Source organism: Rhinolophus sinicus, chromosome 14 (assembly GCF_057876585.1).
Source record: "Rhinolophus sinicus isolate RSI-liver-muscle chromosome 14, RSI-T2T, whole genome shotgun sequence".
Classification (NCBI taxonomy): Eukaryota; Metazoa; Chordata; class Mammalia; order Chiroptera; family Rhinolophidae; genus Rhinolophus; species Rhinolophus sinicus.
Window position 1 is genome coordinate 132,736,736 of NC_142514.1, and position 25,784 is coordinate 132,762,519.

Consider the following 25,784-nt stretch of genomic DNA (forward strand, 5'->3'; position numbering starts at 1 on the left):
GCTTTCAGGATCATTACCATTAGTTGACTCAATTATTCCACATCTGCTAACCACAGACTATACCTGATATGTGCTATCTATATACCCCCAAATACCTCTGCAGCTGAAAAATGAAAACCAGAGCTATATTTAAACCACAATCATGTGCCCGTGCTTTCGGCCAGGTGCTCGCCTCTGAATATTTCAAGAACTGAAGTACCTCATTTCGATTACTTGCAGGAATCTACATGTTAGTCACAGAAGACATCCTGTCTACATTTTCATACGTGGAATTTATTCAGGCTTCCCATAGGATAGTTATATTTTCATATCTAGGTAAAAATAAGCTTGAAGAAATAGGCTGGTCTTTTTGACTTGGATCTTAGAGATGAAACCATAAGAACTAACAACTCTATGTGGCCTAATATTGTACAAAGTTTATTGATGCTTAGAAGGGGTGAGGGAGTTCTCTGTGACCTCTTTTATAAGGGCATTAATCCCATGTATGAGGGCTTTGCCCTCATGACCTAATCACCTCCAAAAGGCCCTACTTCCAAATACTATCATATTGGGGATTAAGTTTCAACATATCAATTTGGGGTCAACACAAACATTCAGTCAACAGCAGATGGTATCTAGTTAATAGGGCTGATTGGCTACTCAAGAGTTACAGATTTAATACCAGAGGACCCATATCTACTTCCCTTTTGTTATATAAGGAAGCAATACCTCAAGATCAAGAAGTTATAACACATTGTCAATTTAATGACTCCAGTTAACTTAATCACATCCGTTCAGCTTGCTCAAATTAATATTTGTTCAAATGCTTTCAATCAGGCCCATCATCTGGTACCAGCCAAACTGCAAGCCTCAAGACAAGTAATCTGGCTGAATTACAGCTATTTTACCAAGCACATGTACCTTAAGTTTTGATCTTCAAAGACTGGAAAAACGCTTCTCCAGCCACTGCCAATTTTTGGGTCTCTGTTTTAGTGATCTTGGATAATATCTATTTTCATAATGCTTTTGGTTGGTTGATTTTGTAATTACAGATGCTCCTCAATTTAGGATGGGATTACATCCCAATAAACCCATCGTAAGTTGAAAATGCATTTACTACACCTATCTATTGAACATCATAGCTTAACCTAGCCTACTTTAAACATGCTCAGAACACTTACATTAGCCTACAATTGGGTAAAATCATCTAACAAAGCCTATTTTATAATAGAGTATTAAATATCTCATGTAATTTATTAAATAAAGTATCCAGGAAATGCTGGCAACACAGTACACTGTGTACCCTTGTGATTGTGAGGCTGACTGGGAGCTGTAGTTCACTGCTGCCGCCCAGCATCACGAGAGAGTATCTTACCGCCTATCACCAGTCCGGGAAAAGATCAAAATTCAAAATTTGAAGTATAGTTTCTACTGGGTGTGTATTGCTTTCACCCCATCATAGTCCAAAAAAATCATAGGTTGAAATATCATGTCAGGGATCATAGGCACTTTGATAAACTAAGCTTGTGTGTTGTAATTCCTAGGGTAACAACAAAAAGAAACAGCATTCAACTTCCAAACCCAGGAGAAAGAAAAACAGGAATAATAGAAAATAATCAAGAAGACAACATTGAATAGGGAGGAGAAATAGGAAGTATGAAATGATAAACCCAAATATATTTTAATTATCACATTAATTGTTAATAGAACAAATGTTCCAGTTAGAGCACAAAGGTTGTCCAATTGGACAACAAAACAAAACCCAACTATGTGAGGCTTACAAGAAGCACATCTAAGACATAAACATTGAAAAAGAAATGAAGAACAAAACTTCTTGCAAATACTAACCAAAACAAAGCTAAAGTAGCATAGCAATAACAAAAAGATTTTAAGACAAAAAGCATTAATAGTGATGAAACAGGACTTTCATGATGGACCTTTCAGTTTGTTAGGAAGATACAAGATTGAATTTGTACCTAATAACATAGCCTCAAAATAAGATAAAAAATGTTACCAGAGAGTAAGAGGCGAGCGGGGTGGTAGACGAGGGTAAAAGGAATCAAATATATGGTGATGGAAGGAGAACTGATTCTGGGTGGTGAACACACAATGTGATATATAGATGATGTATCAGAGAATTGTACACTTGAAACCTATGTAACTTTACTAACCATTGTCACCACAATACATTTTAATTTAAAAAAAAATGACAGAACTAAAAGGAGAAACATACACATTCATAATCATAGAGGGAGATTTTCAAATCCCTCTTTTAGTCATTGACAGAACAGGGGAAAATCAATACAGATAATTTGAGCAACATGATGAACATACCTAATACACACATAAAATTCTGTGCCCATTAACTGCGGAATATGTGTTCTTTTTGAGCACACCTGGAATATTTACAAAAACTAAGTATAGATTGGGCATTAAACAAGTCAACAAAGATCAAAAAATTGAAATAATATAGAATTAAGTTTTATAACCACAGTGTAATTTAGGTAGAAATCATCACTGATCTTCATGGACAAACCACTTTACTTTACATGGGCCCATGAATTTCATAATACATTTTTAAATCAAATTGTTTACATAGACAAGGGCCCATCAAAAATTATTTGCTCTGTAGGCAGCCCTGATCAAAGCAAAGAAGAAACTAAGAAACCATGAGAATGGTATCTTGAACATAGAGGAAGTGCAAAGAGAGGAAATAATATGGAGAATGACAAATCTGTTGGATTTGAGGGTTAGAAAATCACTGACACGATGGCCACTAAGAGTGGGGGAGAGAGAACAGATTGCTAGAGGTTGAATGGTCAATGGTATTCAAGTTAACAGTGACTATTTTTTTTAAAGGAGCCCAGCTATGAACAAGAGTAGCTAGCAGGGAGGTAGCAAGTAGTACACAGAGTATTAGAACGAGTAATTGTAATTGACAGTCAAACAGTTAAGAAAATTCTTGAGTACATAATGATAGAGAGAAGGAAAAAGAAACTCATTCAACACTAGTGGTAGTGTGGGGACAGAGTCCCAGAGAGTGGTTTCCAGGATCTCGGCTTCACGTGGAAAGGTGCTGGCTTGGTTATTAGATGGCCATCAGCTGTTACCAGTTAGCCATTAGCCACTAATACAACTGCCATGGCTACACTAAGGGGTTGGTTGGCAGAGAAGTGGACGGCAGATTGCGACTCCTGTTTCCTGCGTCTCCAACCCAGCTGCCAGAGAATATGACTCCCCTATCTATGGCTCCATTGGTGTTCCTTTTTGGCCTCATCATATCCTGTCTTCTTATGAGGGGAGTGAGAGCTGAGACCCCGCATGACAAGTAGGAAACTAAAATACTGACTCTTTACTCTTAAAAAGTAAAAACAATGGTCTAATTTTTTCATAAAGTCAACGGGGTAGAGAATAAGAGGAGAAGTTTTAGAAAAAGAGACAAGAGACATAACCAAACACCACGGATAAACCTTAATGAAATCCTGATTAAACATCAATAATTATAAGACAATTTAGGGACAAGGAGAAAATTTTGAATATGAGGTGAATATTAGATGATATTGGAGAATTACTGTTATTTTCCTTTGGTGTGATGATATTGTAGTTATGTAGACGTCTTCAAAGAAATTTATGTTGAAGTATTTAGGCATGAAATGTCTTATCTGTAGCTTACATTCAAATAACTCAACAAAAAATATATATATATGGCTTTATATATACATATATGTATAAAAATTGAAAGCAAATACACACATATGTAAAAGACAAAATGTTAAAAACAATTGAATCTAAGCGGTATGTATAGATGCTATATCATTATACTATTCTATTCTTCCGACTCTTCTGTTTGTAAATTTCCAAAATACAAAGTTGGGAGAAGGAAAGAGCCTACAGAGTGAGGTGGTTAAGATGGGTGTAATTGATTAACAGCCAAATACTAGAAAGATTATGTGGTGACAGAGTCCCTGAGAGCAGCTTCCAGGCTCTCGGTCTCACGTGGAAAGGTGCTGGCTAGTTGGCCATCAGCTGTAACCAGTTAGCCATTAGCCACTAATATAACTGCTGTGGCTATGCTAGGGGGTTGGTTGGTTGGCAGAGAAGCAGAGGGCAGGTTGCGGCTCATGTGGCTCCTGCTCCCTGTGTCTCCAACCCAGAAGACAGCGAGAATATAGTGGTATGACTCCCCTATCTATGGCTCAGTTTGTGTTCCTTTTTGGCCTCACCATGTCCTGCGTTCTTGTGAGAGGAGCGAGATCAGAGACCCCGCATGACACATGGCACAGCTAGCAGGGTATGGTGCCGACCAGAATTTTCAAAGGGATAATGTACCAGTTTATATGTATGAAAGCTCAGTTTCGCGAGCAGGGTATGGTGCCGGCCAGAACTGTCCGAGGGATGGTGGAGAAGATTGTGCGTGTGAAAACACTCAGTCTCAGGAAGCCCATGAGGAGTGGTGCCCGGAGCAGGAAATGCAATTTGCCTGGGAGAAACATGATCCCTCAGTCAATTGGTGGTCCTCTCAAGCCCCGGATTGCACGCCAACCTATTGGCCAAAGCAAGCATCATCTTCCTTTTGGTGGTCTGCTGCTGTGGGCTCCTAGAGATGTGGACATCTTATACTGAGGCCACCACCCACTCAGACACCTGGCACTGCAAGCAGGATTCCGACCAGGTAGGAATAGTGTCTGACTCTGGGCAGGAGGATGTGTGGCCCCCACACAATGTGTGGTACCCAGTTTCCACTGTTCTCAGGAGTTGGACCCCCGAGAAGGGGTGGGAGGACATGGATGGTTCTCCGGCCAGCATGGAGAGGGCCCTGCAGGTTCTAGCTGAGCGGTTGCCGGAGGAGGGAGGCGAAGTGTACAGCGGGCTGTGTGGGCTGGATGTTCCTCGCCGCATTGTGTTGTAGCACAGAAGACGCGCTGAATGAAATAGTCCAGGTGCAGGACCAGCAGTCCTGGTGGGAGGTGCTGGAAGCTTGGGTCCTTCTGTTAAAGGAGGAGCTCCACAGTGGAGACTCTGAGGCAGAGGTGGACGTCGCAAGTAGAGACAGTGTAGCTCCCCACCCCATGCCCGGCCCATCGGCCCATCGTGAAGCAAAAGATAAAACACGAGCAACATTTTGGCCCCGGGGGCATTGCTGACAGCAACCCAATTGTGACTTGAGTTCACAACCTACACCCCTTACACTCTCACTGAGTTGCAAGAGCTGGGGAGGCGGTGCAGACAGCGCCATGGAGAGTAGATCTGGACTTGGCTACTGCATTTATGGGATGAGGAGGCAGACAGCTTTCTCTGCTCCCCAGGCGAAATGGAAAAGTTAGACTCCGTGACAGTGCATTCGTCCCTGCGATAAAGGTTACAGAATTGCCATAGGTTGGCCCAAGACCAGGGAAACCACATTCTAATGGAGCACTATGCACAGTATGGGGAGAAGCTAGCGAGCTGCCAGACACTGTGAATAAATGGCAACTGTGTACTGAATTTACTCAAATCATCCATGAAATGTGTATGAGACATGCTATGTTCAACCCTAATATGCGGGGGCTGGATGGTGAGCGTTTTACAACCAGCATGAGAGATCTGGTTTTGGATACTACACCTGCGAGTGCTTTTGGATCCTTGGTTGCCATTCTTACACTCTATGTGGGGTGGCGGATCCATGAAATTACCACTGCCATGGCCACCCTGGGGGATGTTGAAAGACAGTGGCAAGGGAAGTTAAGGCCTGGAAGCCCAAGTCAGAAGTAAGGAGGCTAGGTCGCGGGCCTCAGTGAGTAACATGCACACAGATGTGGTGTGATGTCGTGGGAGCAGGGGTTGATCAGGAAAAAATAGACCAACAACCCAATGCACTCTTGTTGGAACTTTGGAAACAGCTGCATCTGGAACAGTAATTCCGGCAAAGCCTAAAGGAGAAGTCCAGAAAAGTGCGACCTGTGTCCCTCCAGGACTTCATGCTGCCGCTTGAGGCCGACTCCTTTCAGCTTGATTAGGGGTGGGGCCAAGGTACCCAGTCAGAGGGGGTGCGCAGGGACCGGAGGCCCCACATGGAACTGTACATACATTGATCCCCTTCTAATGTGCAGAGGGTTTTGGCTCTAGTTGACACTGGCGCAGACTGCAGTCTCATTTATGGGAACCCAGAACTGTTCCTTGGACAAGCAATCTGCATTGATGGCTACGGGGGAAAGACTGTGACTGTGAAAGCCATTTCCTTACCACTGGGTGTAGGAAGGCTTCCCCCTCGCACCTACAAGGTTTATGTCTCCCCCGTTCCAGAATGTATTCTAGGGGTGGACGTGCTACATGGCCTCAGCTTACAGATGTTGGTAGGAGAGTTCCGTCTCCGGATCCGGGTGGTGAAAGTGGTGAAACGTGGGAATACTCACCACCCTCCCCAAGTGTTGCCACAGCCCTGGCATGTGGTTACAGTGATTGGTCATATAATATTGGAATTGGAGAAGGCACATATTGAGGCAGTGTCACAGAGCAGTTTGCTTTTACTTGGGACGGGCGGCAGTGGACTTTTCAAGTCCTTCCGCAAGGATACTTGCAGAGCCCCACTATCTGCCACGGGCTCGTAGCCCAGGACTTGACACAGTGGGATCACCCGTCCTCTGTCGCCTTGTTTCACTATGTTGACGATACTCTACTAACATCTGATTCTCTTTCAGATTTAGAGCAAGCAGCTCCCTCTCTTCTCTGCCACCTTAAGTCACATGGCTGGGTGGTGAACGAGAAAAAGGTCCAAGGCCCTGGCTTATCTGTCAAGTTTCTGGGTGTTGTGTGGTTGGGTAAGACAAAGGTTATACCTGAGGTGGTTATTGACAAGATAGAAACCTTTCCCTGGCCGACCAAGGTCTCCCAACTGCAGACGTATTTGGGTCTGTTGGGGTATTGGCGGGTGTTTGTACCCCATTTAGCACAAATGGGACGGCCCTTGTATAACATGATAAAAAAGGGGGCCTCATGGGATTGGACAGAGGCTATAGAGCAAGACTTTGTTGCCACAAAATGGGCAGTGCAGCAGGCACAGGCTCTACAAGTAGTAGACCCTGGTTGCCCGTTTGACCTTGATGTTCACGTAACCCAAGAGGGGTACAGTTGGGGCCTCTGGCAACGGCAGGACCACCTCCGGTCACCAGTGGGATTTTGGTCCCAATTGTGGAAAGGAGCAGAAGTTCGCTACTTTCTAATAAACAGCTGGCTGCTGTGTACGCAGCCCTAGTGGCCACATAAGCCATCACAGGAATGGCACGGGTGTTGGTTCGAACAACCTATCCCATCCAGGGGTGGGTCCATCTGGGGACCCAGGGACCCAAAACGGGGGTGGCACAGACCACCACCCTCGCCAAGTGGGGTGCCTACTTGGAGCAACATAGCACCCTTAGTTCAAGCCCTTTGAGCACAGAGATACAACAGGTCCTGGGGCCTGTGGAGCTTGTAGCCCAGGCTGAGCCAAGCACTCTGCCTGGGGGGAGGACTTGGAGCCCTCGTCCTATAGAGGACAGCCTCCAGTACCTGGAGATGCCTGGTATACTGATGGCTCTAGCTGGGGAGACCACAAACCAGGAAAGGTGCCAGTGGCAGCGACCCTCCTTTACCAGAACCAAAAGCTAGCATGTATCCTCCCAGACGGAAGGGATTTACCATTGCTGGTTTCTATGACTACTGTTTCTTTCCGCCCATAGGTGCCTATAGGCTAATATGGCATAGGGCCCCTCGCAGAAGACGCTTGTCACGTAGATTGTGAGGCGAGACCTTGGGGAGTATAGTGTAGTGACAGAGTCCCAGAGGGCAGTTTCCAGGCTCTTGGCCTCATGTGGAAAGGTGCTGGCTTGGGTGTTAACAGCTGATGGCCATCAGCTGTTACCAGTTAGTCATTAGCCACTAATATAACTGCCGTGGCTACGCTACGGGGTTGGTTGGTTAGCAGAGAAGCGGACGGCAGGTTACAGATCGTGTGGCTCCTGCTTCCTGTGTCTCCAACCCAGCCGCCAGCAAGAATATAGTGGTATGACTCCCTTATCTCTGGCTCCGTTGGTGTTCCTTTTTGGCCTCACCCTGTCCTGCGTTCTTGTGAGAGGAGTGGGATCAGAGACCCTGCACGACAGATTAGCACTAAATAGGTGTGCATCATTTTCTGAGATTAGAAGAAAAAAGCTATGGGTGAGTAGATACAGGTAAGTGGGTAGGTACGGGTGTGGGAAGCTGAGGGAATACCAGCTGATCTCAATCTTCTCCATGGAGGAGCCAAGAATAGTAGGTTGGTGGCATGGAGATGTGGAATACTTGCTGTGGGGAATGGCAAAGGGATACATAAGATTTCACAGGGTGGGGCTGAGGCACCGCTAAGCACCTGCGTGTCCAGAAACTGCTCATTTTTTTTCCTATTAGCACTTCAAGCTTATCGCCTATCAGAGAACTTACCAGATAAAAATTGTTTACCAGATCACGAGTTTCTTGAGGGAAGGGGCTCAGCTTTCAAGTTCCCAGCGCCTAATACAGTACCTGGCATGTAGTAAGCATATAATGAATCCTTATTAAATAAAAGCGAGTTTCACATTTAACTCTAAACAGTAAATTTGTATTGACCTCTCTTCTTATCCCCAGATGCTCCTGGGTTAAATGCTTCTCTATCACGATTCCGTAGCAACGTAAATGTTTGTAATACCCATTTGAAACCTCTTTCATTGCATTTGCTGCATTGGAGTGAAATTGGCGCTTACCTGTCTATCTTCCGAGTAGACTAGAATCGTTTCACATTAGTGTTCCCATAGCTTGGTATCACAAACTTAGCACAGTAGTTGGCCTAATACACAGCAGGCATCTTCTGAGCTAAGCTGAACAATTAAAAAAGACTTTAAGTTTTGGTTTGCAAAAGCTTTATTTCTGAATGTACGTGTTCTTAAACATTTTCAACAAGGAAAATTAACAATATTACTAAAGTACAATCAACAATATAGAATAAAGTGTCAAATGATCTGCATCAGAGTATTCTGGATAAAACACTGAGAAAAATAATGGCTTTACAAACATTTAAAAAGGCACAAATTGCACATCTTTTCTATTTGTGTCTCTTCAAGTGTTCAAAATGTGTTCCATGCCAGTGGAGGAAAAAGTTTCCGCACAGACTTAACTGTAAAAGTTCAGCAATTGGGTTCCGGTGACTTTTTATGAAAACAATTCAGGAGACCAAGCGCTTTTAGTTTCAGGCACTGAAGGTGGCCAATTTTCTGAAAATGGAAGGCAACATTTGACTTCTGAACAAGAATCAAGTCCCAAAACAGACTTGTTGGAAATCCAGCCTGAACTTGTACTACTATAGTTAGGATTTTCCTGTTTTGAATTTGCTGAAAGCATATTATTTAAATTTAACTCCTGAACTAAATGTTTATCAGTTCTTTGTTGGACATATTTCGGTTTCTTTCTTGGTAACTCTTTTTGATCAGGAGTACAGGCAGCAGGGCATTTCCTTAGACCCACGGTTTGCAATCTGAACATATCTGAAAGAAATACTTTTTTTGTGGTAGGAGGGACCCATTCATCAATGTCAGATTCAAGGCTCTCAGCAACAGGACAGTTGTTGAAAACCTCTGGTTGTGCAATATCAGATATAATAGGGCTTCCGGATTTCTGGCTGGATGTTTTTTTACTTTTTGGACAGCTGGAGGTGGCTTGCTGTGCCTCATTTTCAGATGAAATCTTTGTTTCTTTATAGTTAACATCAAGATCTAAATAGAAGGCAGGTAGTTTCTTGAAAGCTCCTTTCATCCCATGAATTCTTGTTTGGTGGAATCCTGCAACTGGAGTTGACTGTGAACATGGAACAAAATCTTGGCTATCTTCAAAATCATTTTCTAAATCTGACTGAAAATGAGGTGAAGAGTATGTCTTTGGGTACATAGTGGCAGACATGTTTTGCAAGGATAATTTTTGTGAAGATTGTCTGGAGCTTTCAGAAAGTGATCTCGGTGAAAAATCAGATTTTGTATGATTTTTTGCCAAAGACTTTCCCCATTGTAACAAAATATCCTGTGATTTTTTGGTAATTTCTGTTGCAACATCCATTTCTTTACCACTATCATCAAAGAGATCAGCAGAAGCATTGTAGCTCCCTTCATGACCAGGAAAACAGTTCTGTGTTAAATTATTGTTATTGGTATGTCCATAAGGCATTTCTTTTAATGCATCTGTACTTCTATTTGGACTACTGCAAAGAGCTTCTAAGGGATATGTAAGTTTCCTGCAAATTGTAAGACTGTCATCTTGGTTCTTTGGCCACCTACTATATTGCTTATTTTCTAAGTTGCAAAGGTCAGAAACATCATTATACCTCCAAGAACACAGAGTTGTCAACTTACTACTCATTTCTGAAAGTGATTTTACTCCACATCCATCAAAATATTTGCTATCGAGACAAGAATGGTCACTCTCTGGTTTATTGTGCTTACGTAAAACTTCAGCCCTATGTGGTGGAATTCTGGTAGACTTCCTAAGAGTAGCTCTTGTTCCTGAGCCTTTTGAAGATGGAAAGAGAGCTGATAGATACGCGTTTGGCAGGAAACAGTCAGAAATATCTCTTTCATGACTACTTATAGAGATCGCCTCTGTTGTGTTACCTGGTTGGGACTTCTTCTGAACACCAGGAGTTGGATTTGCTTCACAGGTGGAAAGGCAGTCATCTTTGCCAGAGTTTGCTTTAGCTGTTTCTTGTGCTGATCTTAAAGCTATCGGTGGTGTATGCAAGGCTCCAGTAGTTCTCGAAGGAATCACAGATATGCCACTGTGGTCTGCATGTAATTTATCGATGTCATTATCCAGATGACATTTCCTACTGCTGGCCTCTGTCTGGGTTATAGCAATCTCACTTTCAATAGCAGCCAGAAACTTGTTCAAGCTTTCAGAGAATGGCAGATCATCCCACATCTCGGGGTCACAATCCCGGGAATCACCAGCTACCTCTTCAAGTCTGAGTGATGAAGGTGGACAATATATAGGTCTCTCCTCAAGGCTCGGGGGAGTACTGACATCGTGATGCTGGTGATGTGTTTGCTCATACTGGGAATACCTATTTTTATTGTCTACTGCACTGTGGAAGGATTTTGTATTACTTGGCTCAAGCACCTCTTGCATTTTCAAAGGGAATAAATTAGAGCCAGTAACTCCAATTTCATGGTGAACTACATTTGGCTGATTAGCTTGTAAGCCAAGCTCTTGATCCAACTTTGGTGCTGTGCTCTTTGCATCCATATATGAAATGAGGCTCCACGGACGCTGAATGACTTCATGGCAGCTACTGGAACCAGTGGCCTCTGCAAAGGAGATGCTCTTTCTGTTCTGGTGAAGAGTATCAGTGGCCTGGCTTTGTTCTGAAGCTGAAAAATTATCATCATCTGTTAGTTTTGAAACAATGGAAGTGAGTTCAAGTGATGGCTGCCAGAATCTAACAAAATTATCTCTGCTGTGGGACTCAAAAAAACAAGAACTGTTGTCAGGGCAACATATGCTGCTGAGATCACTACTTGAGTGTTCTAAAGCAGGTAAGTGGCTATTAGGTGTCTGGGAGCCATCGTGAAGTTTCCTGAAATCAGAAAGCTGCAAGAGCTGATGGAAATACTCAATGACTGTGCGGCCTGCAACACCCGGGTCTGGTAGAACAATCTGGCAAGCTACTAGCGCTTTAACTTCTCTCTTGAGGCCAGGGCACTTCTGTAAGAAGTTATTGGAATTTGAACCGTGCCCAGCTTGGTTTTCAAAATTCTGTGAAAGAAGAAAATGAATTTAAATGAGAATACAATTTTCTTTCTTTCACTCGAATGTGAAACAGAGATTTAAAAGATTAAAACAGATACAACTATAACCCCACCCCCATTATTTCAATTCCTCTATAGTGTTATAGGCCGAGGAGTATGAGAAGTAAGTCTTGGAGTAAAGAGACTTGTCTTCAAATATTGGTTCTAACATTTATTAGTGTTGTGACTTTGGACAAGTTAAGATTAAGTAAGTCTTGGTTTTCTCATTTATAAAATAAAGATAAAAATGCAGTATTATGGTATTTGCAATAACACCTGGAAAACTGTGGTGCTTAGCCAATAGCAGCTGCTCAATAAATGGTAGCTGCTATTATATTTCTCATTAGCTTCCATAAACTTTGAGTGTTTAATGGAATGGTCTCATCTGTTCAAAAAAAAAAGGCAGACAAAGAAAAAGAACCATCTAAGATTTTAACAAAGGAAAGCTCCATAGCTCCTGGCTTCTCCTTCCCTTTGGGTTTTTCCCACTGTACAGTCGTGAGTGCTCTATTCATGTTTTTAAAACCCTGATTTCAATGTGGACAAAATTTCCATTTGTTCCCTTTGCATGGATGAGACAGAAAACGATTACTCTTTCAGAATCAGTACGTAATCAGTAAGCTTCTTCTGCAGTCACTTTTAGTTATTTAGGACCATCCTTCCTAACCTACTCTTAGTTATCACATGCAGATACTTTGCCTTCAGTGGTAGTTTCCTCCTTCTCCTTTTACAGCTGATAGAATTCAAAAGGCAAGGATTTGAAGAAAGTTTTACTATGGAAGCTGAACAAAGTTTGGAGAGTAAAATAAACACCAAATAGCAAAACAAATATCTAACATTTCTGAATTTATAACATTTAAAGCTCTGAAAGCATTTGAACTAGGCTCTTCTAACTTTTGAAAGAGGAAGTTGTCACACCGTATTTAACAGATCAGCTAAAGCCTATTTTCGTACAGTGGAAAAGTGCTTCTACAGGCTCTCATATTTATGACTCCCAAAAACTAGAGGATTCAAATCATTTCATTACAATGGAAATATTAACAGAATACAAAAAAGAAAGCTAGGCTCAATTACCGTCACTCCAAAAATGAAGCTCTGTCCAACAAAGCAAGTTTCAACTGCTTTAGTTAGTAGGTTCTGAGTTGCGTCACTGCCTGGTGTTTCTGGAATTTCATTACGATCCTGAATGTACCTTGATTGAAAAGAAAATAGAAAATATGAAGAGATAAGCTTTGAAATTTTAACTTGCATAAACTCAGAAGCTATAAACCATTAGTTTGAATATGCAGCATTAACCTTTTTGAGTTACATCTTCTTAAAAAAAGTGACTTTAAGAGCTAGGCATTTTGTTCCCCACATCCTAAAAGACAAAAACAATAGCTCCTAAGTGAATAAGGTAGAAGCCTGCCTAGTAATCAGACCCAGCAATTATTGTAACAGTAGCAGTGGGAGTAGTGGTGGGATCTCCAGCACCTTCTTCTCAAAGCTGAGGGAAAGCCTTTCCTCTTCCCTCACAATCATGGCTGTCCCTCTGCTGTCCCTTTCTTCAAATGAGTTTGCTCTCAACTTTGAGGAGATTGACAGAGATTTCTTCTGTCAAGTGATTAGGGGAGAAGAGTAGAAGACTGGGGGAGAGAAAAGAGCTTCAATTGCTTACACTGTGGGTACCAAAAAAAATGTATTCACATGACTATTCATCTTTTGTTATTGGTATATATTGAGCATTACAATTTTAATAGTTTTTTCCTTTCTTAAAATGTCTATACATTTTTTTTTGGCACCCTCTGTATATATCCTTGCATTCTAAGGACAACGTCACAGGTCCAACTATGCAGGTCAAGTTGCAATGCAAGTGAGAAAAATGACAAAATTTCCACTTCTGATATGCAAATATTCCCACAGATGGCTTCTTCTGCCTCAAGGGACCTTAGTCACTTGAGTGCTAAACCTCAATTTGGATAATCCTTCCCTTTGAAACAATTTTACTTTGTAATTCTGTATTTCTCTAACTTGGATTCGAGTTTTATAATTTAGTATTTTAATTACAGCATAGCTGTCCTGAATAAAAGGAGCCTGGTTTAACATCATCACAATATGTATTCAGGAAATAAACATCTTTGTTTTTCTGATTATCTTTTAAAGGAAATGATGATCTGAGGTTGAGTGATCATTTTTTTTACTAAATGCGTATTACCTTAAAAACACATAACTTCAAATTCTATTAATATCCTAAAGGAGGAGCCAGGAAAAAGAATGCTTTAAATATTCTTACCTGTGCAAATCGGTGGCTGTAAGTCCAAAGAATGCATCTAAGCAGCTTCCAAATATAGTAATGCCAAATAATTTGTTTGATTCTGCAACTTTTATGGAAAGTTTATATCTGTAACTGGCATTTTCAACTTTACCAGTAGAGCCACATTTTGGACAATTAGACCTGGAAAAGTCAGGGGTGGGGAACAGAAATGTTCACTAACTAATTTTTTTTCTTACGATGAAAAACAAATCTAAAAAGTAAAAATTAAAAATATTTTGTGTTCAAGTGTTCCTATACAACTTACATTCTTCTTAAACATTTCAGATCAACCTCTTTGAATATCTCTATTCATAACAGATGCCTTCACTGATTTAAATTAAGTAGCACCAAATTGACAGGAAAGTGAAGGAAAACTGGGGGGGGGGAGGTGAAGAGGGAGAGATATTCTTGTGTTCTTATTGGGTAGCTAAATCACCATTAACAAATTGAAGCATATTATATATAGTCTGGGGTTGGTGGGGGGGTGCAGACCAAATATAATGAAATGAGCACCATATCAACAGAAGACCTGAAAATTAATGTCTATCTTCTATTAAAAGAATAATGAATAATCTTGAAACATTTAATAAATATTTATACGCAGAGTACCCAGTTACATTCTCACCATTATAAGAATAACTTTCTTTAATTCACTGGAATATGCTGAGAATTTATCACATTACAAAAAATTAGGAACAAGACATCTTATTTAACTTGTTTTTAAGGTAATGTATAATTATGGTCAATGGCTTTCTTGTCAAAAACTATGTAACAAGTATAACTTTACTGTCATTTACTAACTATCTGGTCTTGGAGCAATTACCAAATCCCTTAAACCTTATTTCCTCATCTGTAAAATCCAGGGTTGAAGAAGGATAAAAGGAGACTAAGTAAATGAAAAGATAAACCAAGAATCTATTGCAGATATTGCCAAATTAATAGTGTTAGTCTGAGTCTCTCTCATTATATTAAATACTATGATTAATCGTCACTTCTACCATTTCCCTCCTTTCTAGTTATTTGCAATAGTATCCTATAACTCTGATATCCATCTCACATTCTTAATTTAGCAAACTGATCACTTAAAACATCTTATGATAATGGTTAATCTTAGGACTTTTTTTTTCTGTTACTAATAACCTAGCTTTAAAGAGTGGCAAAATGCAAATAGAAAATAATGTTAGTTTTATAAATTTGATTGCTGACAGATAGCCACTAGGGGGAGCCTAAACTCCATAGATTCTAAGGTGATTATTTTGAACAAAGGTTAATCCTTCAAAAAAGCAGTTACTGATTCAGAATTAGATCTGTGCTAATTATTATTATTATTTTTTGCTACACTGAGGATGGATCTGTGTCAATCCATTCATATAATCTTACCCAAATCTGCTAGTTTGTGCTGTAGTTTGGCAATAAAATAAAGTGAAGGTAATAATAACTGACTTCCTAGGGGATAAAATCTCATTAGTACCAAGCTTTAGTGAAATCAATGATTTAAAATACATGTTAAATTATTAAATACATATTCTTTAAAAGTTATATATTCATAATGCATTCAGGCCGAATGTAAAATTCTTAGCAAATCTTAGAGTAATTAACATGCACCAGTATTTTGCAGTTTATTATTTGCAACATATATTCTTTCATTCTGGTAGGTAAACAAGGCCATTTATTCCCATTTACATCTGGGGCAATTGGAGTGAACTTTTGTTCAAAGTGACAAAGTTAGTGAATGTTATGACCCAAATCGAAGGCTTTGGATTCCTAGCTACTAGTTGTTTTCCTGTATTATGTCTTATAAAACTATAAGAACAATATAGTTAATAATGAACTACCTTGTAAATAGTGTCAATAATAGCCTAACAAAAGGTAAATCTAATATTAATGCATAATACACACTAAATTACATATACTTTTATATAATATATATAATGAAGATATTTATGTATATAGTTTCCTCTAATCCTTTGGGAATAAGACAGGGTTGAAAGAAACAAATATTAGTATGGAGAAACATAGATCACAGCTTGAATTTTAATATGCATACAAGTCATTGGGCATCTTGTTAAATGAAGATTCTGATTCATTAAGTCTGGGTCAAGGCCTAAGATTCTGCATATCTTTCCCCCCCTCCCCTTCTTCACCCCCCCCTCACACCCCCATTCAAGCTGCTGTTACTCAGTCTAGTTGTGTAGGACACAGCTCCCTGGCCCATGCTGGTATTATGAGCCTTGCGCTCCTCATGGCTGAGGCAGTTGGTTGCTGGTTGGCTGCTCACAACGTCTCTCACTGGCTGCACCACTCTGGCTGGCCCCCAGCCGCTGGTGGCAGCACACAGCAGCCAGCAGCCCGGGGCAGCTCAGCTCCAGGGAGAGCTGTTCACAATCTTAGCTGTAGAGGGCCAGCGAGAGCTGTTGTTCACAATCTTAGCTGTAGAGGGCGCAGCTCACTGGCCCATGTGGCAATCCAACCAGCGACCTTGGCGTGAGGAGTACCGCGCTACAACCACCTGAGCCACCGGGCCGGCCCAGATTCTGCATTTCTAGTAAGCAAACAGGTGATGCAGAGGTAGCTGTTCCTCAGACCACACTTTGGGAAACAAGGGTAGAAAAAACACACAAATCACAGTCCCTATTTAACATCTAGAAGCACCGCAATTTCCAAAATGTCATTTGTTATGGAATAGCAGTTTTCAAACTTTTGATCTCAGGACCCTTTATATTCTCAAAACTTATTGAGAATTCCAAAGAGCTTTTGTATATGTGTGTAATATGGGTCTATATTTTAAATTGAAAGAAATGAAAGTGAGAAATTAAAATTGAGAAATCTAAAAAGTATTAATTCATTAAAAATAATGGACCCATTGCAAAGTTAACAAAAAGAACATTAACTTTATGAAAAATAACCATGTGTTCCAAAATAAAATTAGTGAGAAGAGAATGGCATTGTTTCACATTTTGCAAATCTCTTTAATATCTGGTTTAATAAAAATAGCTGGATTCTCATATCTCCTTTTCTGTTCAATGTGTTGTTATATCGCATACCATGTTTCCCCGAAAATAAGACCTAGCTGGACAATCAGTTCTAATGTGTCTTTTGGAGCAAAAATTAATATAAGACCAGGTATTATTTTACCATAATATAAGAGTGGGTCTTATATACTATAATACCAGGTCTTATATTAATTTTTGCTCCAAAAGACACATTAGAGCTGATTGTCTGGCTAGGTCTTATTTTCGGAGAAACAGGGTATGTAGTCTCTTAAAAAACTCTGCTATGCATTCAGAGAATTCGAGTGAAGGGAAGAAAATGCCTTGGAATTATTATGAAAATTGTTTTGATCCCAAAAAGCCTCTGAATGGATCTGCTTGAAATAATACCTGCAATTTGCTACCTTTTTTGTTTGATACGTTAAAACAGTAAGTTTCATTCATGTATTTTTCTAGATTAGTGTACTTATAGATATCTCAGAAGTAGAATTGATGAGATTAGTGATCCTTAGTGTTTCCTTGGTCTTGAAACTCTGAAAATCTGATGAAAGGAATACACTCACTCCCTCTCCCTGAAAAATGCATACATAACCAGATAACACAGTAATTTATGTATTTTAAGAACTGGAGCATTCATATGCACTATAGTCTATCCACAGACCCCAGGTTAAAAATACATAGACTAGAGGATTACATAATGTCCCTTCCAAATTTATAGTCCCAGATTAAACTGAATGTATATAATGTAATGAAAAATATTTTTAAAAATGTATCTTTAAGGCTTTACATAAAACTTCTCTCAAAGGAGAAAACTATGATTTATGTGTGGAAATTCAATTTGACTTGTTTAAGTAAATGACAACCTCTTTGGGTGGGTGTGAGGGGTGAGCAGGGGAGAGGATAGGTAGATAGTCTCTGAGCTATGAGTCACATCTTAAGACAGGAAAAGAAAGTTCTTAGTGCCAGAGACAGACTTGTAGACTAAAGGGACTATGGGTCCCATTAAGTACCTAGAAGAGCAATTTACATCTGTTTGGGCTGGGTAGATAGCTTATCTGGATAAATAAAATCCCCTCCCTTACTCATAATTTTTGGGCTAGTACACACACACACACACACACACACAAACGCCAGGGGTACCAAAAAATGTATACACATGACTTGTATTCATCTTTTGTTACTGGTATATATTGAATATTACAATTTTAATAGTTTTTTCCTTTCTTAAAATGTGTATACATTTTTTTGGCACCCTCTGTACATACATGTGTGTACATATCTAATTTCATCCTTCATATGAAAAATTATATTCACATATACAAGCATGTACATATGTAGCTATACATACACTTATGTATGTGAATACAATAATCTTCCCATATGAAAGACCAAACTAACTTTCTATACTTGTATTTTTTATATTTCTATGTCTACATCTTTATCATGGAACCTGTTCAAATGAAATCTTGGAACCCTAATACAAAGATGAGAATGGAGCTCTTGTTGAAACTAAAACTTGGGGCCCCGGAGCCCATCCTACTTGTCAGCACCATCCACTATTCTTTCTCTAATCCGAATCTCCCTCTAGAAACAAGGGGCCCTAAGGCTCTGCAGTATGTAATTTGAAAACTACCATTGCTCTAAATCTTGGAGGTTAAAAAAAGGAAAAAAGTTAACCCCATGAAAAACGAAACACCTATTATGGTTGTTATCGCTAAGGATTTGGGGTTCAAAGAAAAACTTTAGGTAGCAGTCTTTTGCTCTTTAGTGTCTCTAAACTCTTTTGCAAAGGCTGGAGTGTGGAATTCCTGTCATAAACTTGCTGTGCTGTAGCAGTGAGGAAATGAAAGTGAGCAGTCCTCCATTGGCTAACAACTGATTTATATTTCCTCTCATGCTTACAGGCTTTACTTTTACCTTTTGGAGACTAGGATTATCCGAGAGTAGCACTTTTGACATGCAGGATATATAAAACTTGAACTCTGGAGAGCAAGAACTGAGGCAAGAAGAAATTTTCTTCTTTTATTCATGTGTTCACACCGCGGCCTGCAAAACAAAATAGTCACTGGGGTGAATGGTGAATCTTTAATTGTAGGAGCATAATTCATTACTTAGGAAAACCTCTTAAACCTACATTGCAAAGCCAATAGATGTCTTTTGTATATAAGTGTCAATGGATTGGAAAACTAATTTTCTTTTCCTGCTTAATTGAAAGCATTAATAGAAAGAAAATAAGATTTAAAACATAGGAGTTAAAACTTTCTGCTTCTGAATAAATACGCCATCTCAGTAATTCAGGGAAGCTGTTATTTAGCTTCTTTTATATCTTTATAAGAAAAGCTATATAGAAATTTTTTCTACCATTAACAGGAACTTAAATGACTTTTTTAAGAACCTAATTTGGGCGGCCAGTTTGCTCAGTGGTTAGAGCGCGGTGCTCATGATTCCAAGGTTACCAGTTCGATTCCCACATGGGCCGGTGGGCTGCACCCTCCACAACTAGATTGAAAACGACTTGACTTGGAGCTGAGCTGCACCCCCCACAACTAGATTGAAAACACGACTTGTCATGGAGCTGATTGGTCCTGGAAAAATATAGTCCCCCAACTGAAAAAAAAAAGAAACTAAATTGGTGGGAAATGGTACTTTTTAGCTGAAAAAATAACTTTATTAGATCTCAGTGTGCATATTTTTACACAGCTTGAAGAGAAAAAAAAGGCAATTCCTATTTTGCAAGTGGAAAAAGCAAAATGTTATATGGGGAAGGAGAGTTCAAAGTGCTTTAAGATGCTTGTATAAAACATATCAGAGAAGTAGAACAATAAAATAGCAATGTTCTACTCTTACACTTTTTTAAAAATGTCAAGTGTTGGTTTACCTACCAAAATTTAAAAAAATGATTTAGCTTATTTATAGCATAAAATAAATGTCTCTGTACATGGTCAAGATAAAGTTATATCAATAATTTTTCATTTATAAATACATGGCAAAACCTTTCAATTTCTGAAAATGAGTGGAACTGTTTCTGAGCCTGGCATCTGCAAATTTCTACAAATTGGGAGTCATCAGTTTAAAAATCATAATATAATCTTTTAGGTATAGCTCTTCATAGGATAATCAGAAATTTAGAAATGTCATGCCAATGGAAGGGAGATTTTAAAGTGCTACTAATCCTGTCCATCAATCAAAATGACATTTCTGTGAAAATAAAATCTTGTCCCCTAAGGCATTAAGATGGAAACTTGCAAAGATAAAAGATAAACAGATTTATATAAATCACTGATCTACATTATTAAAGGGAGCATAGAAAAAAAATTAATTCTGCCTAATTCTTTGTTGTTATCCTTATTTTGCGATCCTGAAACCTACACGACTAGTTACGGTTCTACCAAAAGCAGTTATGTATTCCTAGATTTAGTTTTTATCTTAGGCCATATGACAATCTCTAACGACAAAGTAGAGTAGGAGATATAAGATACAAGTGGAAGGCAGAAAGAAGAGTCACAGAACACTGTCATTATTAATGAATAAGGGCAATAGGGCGAAGCTCCCTCCTTACAATGTCGTCTCTTACCTGCTTAAAATCCTGCTATTTTGAATGAAGCCTCAATTCCTCACAATGGCCTATGAGGCCCTCGGCCATCTAGCTCCATCTCCTTGACCTCACCTTGTACCATTCCCCCTTAATCACTGCAAGCCATGCTAACCTTCTGTCTGCTCCTCAAACACACCAAACAACTTCTCTTTTCAAGATTCTGTGCTTACCTTTCTTTTTGCCGAGAACATCCTTCCCTTAGCTCATCAAATAGAAGGCTCATTCTTATCCTTCAATCTTTAACGTTACCCCTCAGAGAGCCCCACTTTATCTCAAGTAGACCTTAGTTACCATGACATCACCCATTTTATTCCTTCAGGGCACTTATCATGCTTGTGATATAAGCAATCATGAAAATGCATATATCCTATATATACATTTGCTTACTTATTTTTGTTTCTTCTACCCCCACTAGTCTGAAAGTTTCATGAGATCTGGTCTATCTTGTACTCTACTATATCCCCAGTACTTAGCACATAGTAAATTGTCAATAAGTATTCAATGAATAAATGAAAAACTATAAGCAGAATCTTGCAATTTAAGGAACCTTTGTAATGGAGTAGGTATGTTATATAATAGGACTTTCCTCCCTTTTCATTTAAAACCCCCTTCAAAAAGCCTTTCTCTATTAACATAAAGGATGGCTTTTTTTTTCTACCCCTTATACTACTGTACTTCTACAGCCTTACCATTTGTTTTGTCTGCTCTATTCTATTTTCTACTTGGTTTTACTCTCCCTAAATGCCTTTTTTTTTAATTCTCTCATCCTTGTTCTTTATGTGCTAGTAATTTATGCTCGAGAACACAAAAAAGCAATCTGAGTTGTGTTCCTTTTTCCCTTCCTCACCCCTAAACACTCCCCTGCCACAATATGTTTCACATTTCTTTGCTTTTTTTTCACTCTTTCCTCTGTCTAAAATGTTCTCTCTCCTGGCTAAAGCCTATTCTTCTTTAAGATCCTCGCAGGGGTGTTCTTCTCCAGGAAGCTTTCCAAGGTTAAGTTAAGTGATCCACTTTCTAATTTATCACTTACCATATTATGTTACACTTATCTATTTAATATGTATTTTTCTGGAACCAGAGTAAGATCGTGAATCATCTTTTTATATCTCCAGTGCCAAGCTAAAAAATTGTCAATCTGAACATCAGCTATTAATTTTCTTCTTGATTGTCAGCTTTCCTTTTTTTAAGCCAGTTCTGCCACATACTATTAATATAAAACACAATTTTACCAAATCAAAAAAATAACTTTCAATGTGTATATACATTAGAGTACACAGAGAAGTTTCATATATAGTACCTTATTTAAAACTTAATCTTTATTTATATTTTATCCTCATTTCCAAATTTTTTCTTAATTGTGGTCCTATGAGCAGAGGTTATCTTATTTAGGGCTCTAAAATAAAAATTTATATTGTACCACAACTATGTCAGCATTCATCAAATCATATTCTTTACAAAATTTGTATCAAATTTAAACTTTAGTAAATGGACTAAACATGTAAGACGACTAAAACACCGCAAAGTGTTGTGGGAAAATTTGAAAAGTAAGACACATCCTGTTCTGAAATGTTTACTGTCTAATTGGGCAGACAACTTACCAATGAATGAAAAACAGATAAGCAGAAATATTTGGGGGTTAATTTCGAAATTAATTGTGCAAGCACGAATTGCTGTTTTTAAAGGAAAGTTGGTTAAATTGTCTTTATTTAAGGGTTTATTGCCCTCTAGTGGATCAAATAAATATGTCTAGAAAATTACAACAATGGCAAATTTGTGAATTGAAATGAAAAAGGTCACTAAACTATTTTTACTATTTGTATTTCACCTGGTAAACCCCAGCAAATTGCAAAAAGACTTCCCATTCATTGTCTGGTGGACAAAAACGCAATGATATCCTTTCAGGCAGTTACTGTTAGTTATTCTCTTTGCTTTTTTCATTGTATTTTCTTTATGATACTTGTCACATAGTTTGTTTTGTTTCTCTACTGCTTGAACTTGCAGTATAGTGGATCCATGTTTGATGGCTAACTGAATGAAGCATCAGGAATGAGTAAATACTAAAGTTAGGAAAACATGATGGACATAATAAACAAGGTCCCTACCTGGTCACCATACTGTAAGTCCAATGCAAGAGACATATTAAACCAATAATTATACAAAAAGTTTAACTGAAATTGTGGTAAATTCTATAAAGGAAATGAACATAATACCATGAGAAAATATAAGGGGACTGATCTATGGAAGAGGATAGTTAGGAAAATATATAAACTTTTCTTGAAAAGGATTTTCTGTCAGAGTTGTCAGATTAAAGGCAATTTTTATTTCATTATATATTATACTTAAAATATTTTCTAAAAGAAGTACTTTTATAATTAGAAAAATAAAGAAAATAATAGTAAAAATACTAGGTGGGGAACTTAGCAATAACATATAAAGAAAACCTTGGGTCCTCTCAATCTCTCACATATAAAAATAGAAACAAGGGATTTGAGATGGAGACAGGGAGAAAAGTATGTTAGCGTAGGTTGATGGGAACTAATTAGGGCCTCAGCTTTTGTTTTGAAGGCCCAAAGATGGCTCAAGTCAATGTTCAAGAATGAAGACTCTGATACTTACACTTCTGTGGGGTGTAGGTAGACACATTACAGTATATTTTTAATTTAACACGGAATAGTATGGAATACTTGCTTTCTCTCTTTCCAATCCAGCCATATGGAGAGCTAAACTAAAAGCAATGATGCTTTAGTAATTTGCCATGGAAAATTACCATCAGAGGGAAGTGATGCATTTTAAGGCCATATTTTCTTTTGGGTATATCTACATGTTAAGCCAAATTATAAAGAAAGTTGCTTGGAAAGGGTTGTCAGGTGAATCAAAAATTTAATGATAATATAGCTGATGCATCCTTTCACACTAGAGATAGTTTTTTGTCAGTGGACCCATATACATAAGCTCATTGAATACCATTGAAATGATTTACTAACCTTAATATGAAAATTCTAGAAAAGGAAGAGAGGCAGGGAGGAGATAGATAATTAAATAAACGGAAAACAGAGACAAAACCTCTTTTGTTTGGAGAACTATTGGTGAAAAATATTTTTAAAACATTACCCAGGAAAACCTTTTTTGAGTACAACATGCAGTTTGTCCACTACATTTATAATGGGTAAAGCACTATTCTAAGCATAGGGAAGGGGACAGGGTTATAAATAGAAAACACAGGCTCTTGTGTTCAAGGAATTTATAATCTATTGGCTAAGACAATATATAATTGCCAATGAAGAGACACAAAGTTACACATATACTCTTATTTGCAAGCTCCAAACTTCCATATCTTTACTTACCTGAGAGCCAAATGTATTTAGATGACTCACAGACATCGCAAGGTTTAATAGGTAAAAAATCTGAATTTTTGGTTCCCTCTCCAACCTCCTTACTCGCAATTTTCTCCATTTCAGTAAACAGCACTACTTTCCAACCAGTAACTCAGGCGAGATAGCCAGGAGTCATCCTTCATTCCTGTTTCTCTCAAGTCCCACATAATACCCATCAGTAAATGCTTGAGTCCATTTGTATATCTAAAAACCATCACTCACACCCTCCACCTCCCCTCCCCCATCACATTCTGCCACCACCTTAACCACAACCACCATAATCTCCTGCTGATGTTGCTGCATTAGCCTCCTAACTTTCTTTCTAAGTGATGTGGTCCCTGCCTGTCTCTCCAAAGACATCTCATACAACTGTTCTTTCTGAGTATATTCCAGCAACATTGGATGCCAAGCTCGCTCTTTCCTGCCTCAGGGACTTTGCACAACTCATTCACTCTGGAATGTTCTTCCTTTCCTCTGTTGCATGGCTGGATCACTCTCATCTCGTAGGCCTCAATTCAACTGTCAACTTCTCAGAGAGGCCTTTCCAGACCAACCTAACTCAAGTTATTCTTCTTAAGTCCATCCATAAAAGGTTTAAATTCCAACAGGACAGGACTCTATCATGTTAACGATTGTAATCCCAGTACCTGGCAGCTCTTGGTACAGAGGAAGGAAACGCTTAAAAATTAACTGCAGAATGAATAACTAACTAGATGCCTTGTGATCCAATCTTGCAGGGTCAGAAAATGCTGCCTGAGTTAAAAAAATTCATAAAACGAGTAAAAATTAGCCAGTTTGGAGACGGGGTCAGAAGACATCTAGAGGTGAGGGAGAATGGTGCATTTGAGGAACTCAAAAAGACATTCGGTATGGCTGGAGCCTAGGGCTAGAATGATGAAAAACAAAGCTGGAGAGGTAGGCAAAGGCCAGATAAGAAAGGCCCTGTAAATCATGTCAAGGAGATTGGGTGTTAATCTGAAGAAAAATGGGAGCTACTGAAAGGTTTTAAATAGGGAGTGTCACGACCAGATTTGAGCTTTATCAGCCTGGCAATGTGGAGACTGGCTTGGGAGGTAGCAAGATTGAGAACAAGCTGGGAGGCTACTATCATAGTTATGTAGCACTCATGATGCTGAACCAAAGTCATGACATCAAAAGTATGGTATGACTGGCTACATGTGAGAGAAAAGGAAGGAATATAGAACACATTCAAGTTTCTCGTTTGAGCACACCGCTCAGTTAATCACTCTTCCCTCTGGGCCAAAGCAGTTTGCAAAAGTACCTTTTGAGCACGCATTACTTTCGGCAGAGCAGCCAGCTGATTACGTACCTCAAAAGCTGGATTTCCAGTTCCAGACGCTCATCCGTGTCCGGCTCGGTGGCACAGTAAATGCTCAATAAACGCTCTTTGAACGATTGCAACGGCACTAAAATTAAAAATGACTGACCCTGCCACTCTCTACCCTCATGATCGCCCTTTTATAGAAGAGACTGACTCCTGAAAAAAATAACAAAGAATGCTCTGAGTCTCATTCATAATGACGTTGAAGGCTTCGTTAGGAGTCTCCGGCCCTTTCCCTCCCCGAGAACCTCTCCCCACAGCTCCTCACCTGAAGCAGAGGACCGGGAACCTGCCCGGACAACGCTCAGAAACGCAAGCCGGCGGACCTCAGCAGCAAAACAAGCGCCCTCCAATCGAATCTCCCGCGTCCCCTTCCGCCGGAAGTGACGCATGGCCGTGGTTCCTCAGAG

General features: G+C 39.3%; 1 protein-coding gene across 1 annotated transcript; it reads right to left on the bottom strand.

Moving 5' to 3' along the window:
* Positions 1–8,856: 8,856 nt before the first annotated feature.
* DDIAS (DNA damage induced apoptosis suppressor) lies at positions 8,857–25,769 on the bottom strand. Its single transcript, XM_074335690.2, has 6 exons — positions 25,643–25,769; positions 25,363–25,530; positions 18,978–19,106; positions 14,050–14,211; positions 12,852–12,969; positions 8,857–11,745 (listed from the first exon to the last, which is right to left on the bottom strand). Exons 3-6 carry the CDS (start codon positions 19,088–19,090, stop codon positions 9,157–9,159), a joined length of 2,982 nt encoding a protein of 993 aa, XP_074191791.2. The 5' UTR covers positions 19,091–19,106; positions 25,363–25,530; positions 25,643–25,769; the 3' UTR covers positions 8,857–9,156.
* Positions 25,770–25,784: the final 15 nt, after the last annotated feature.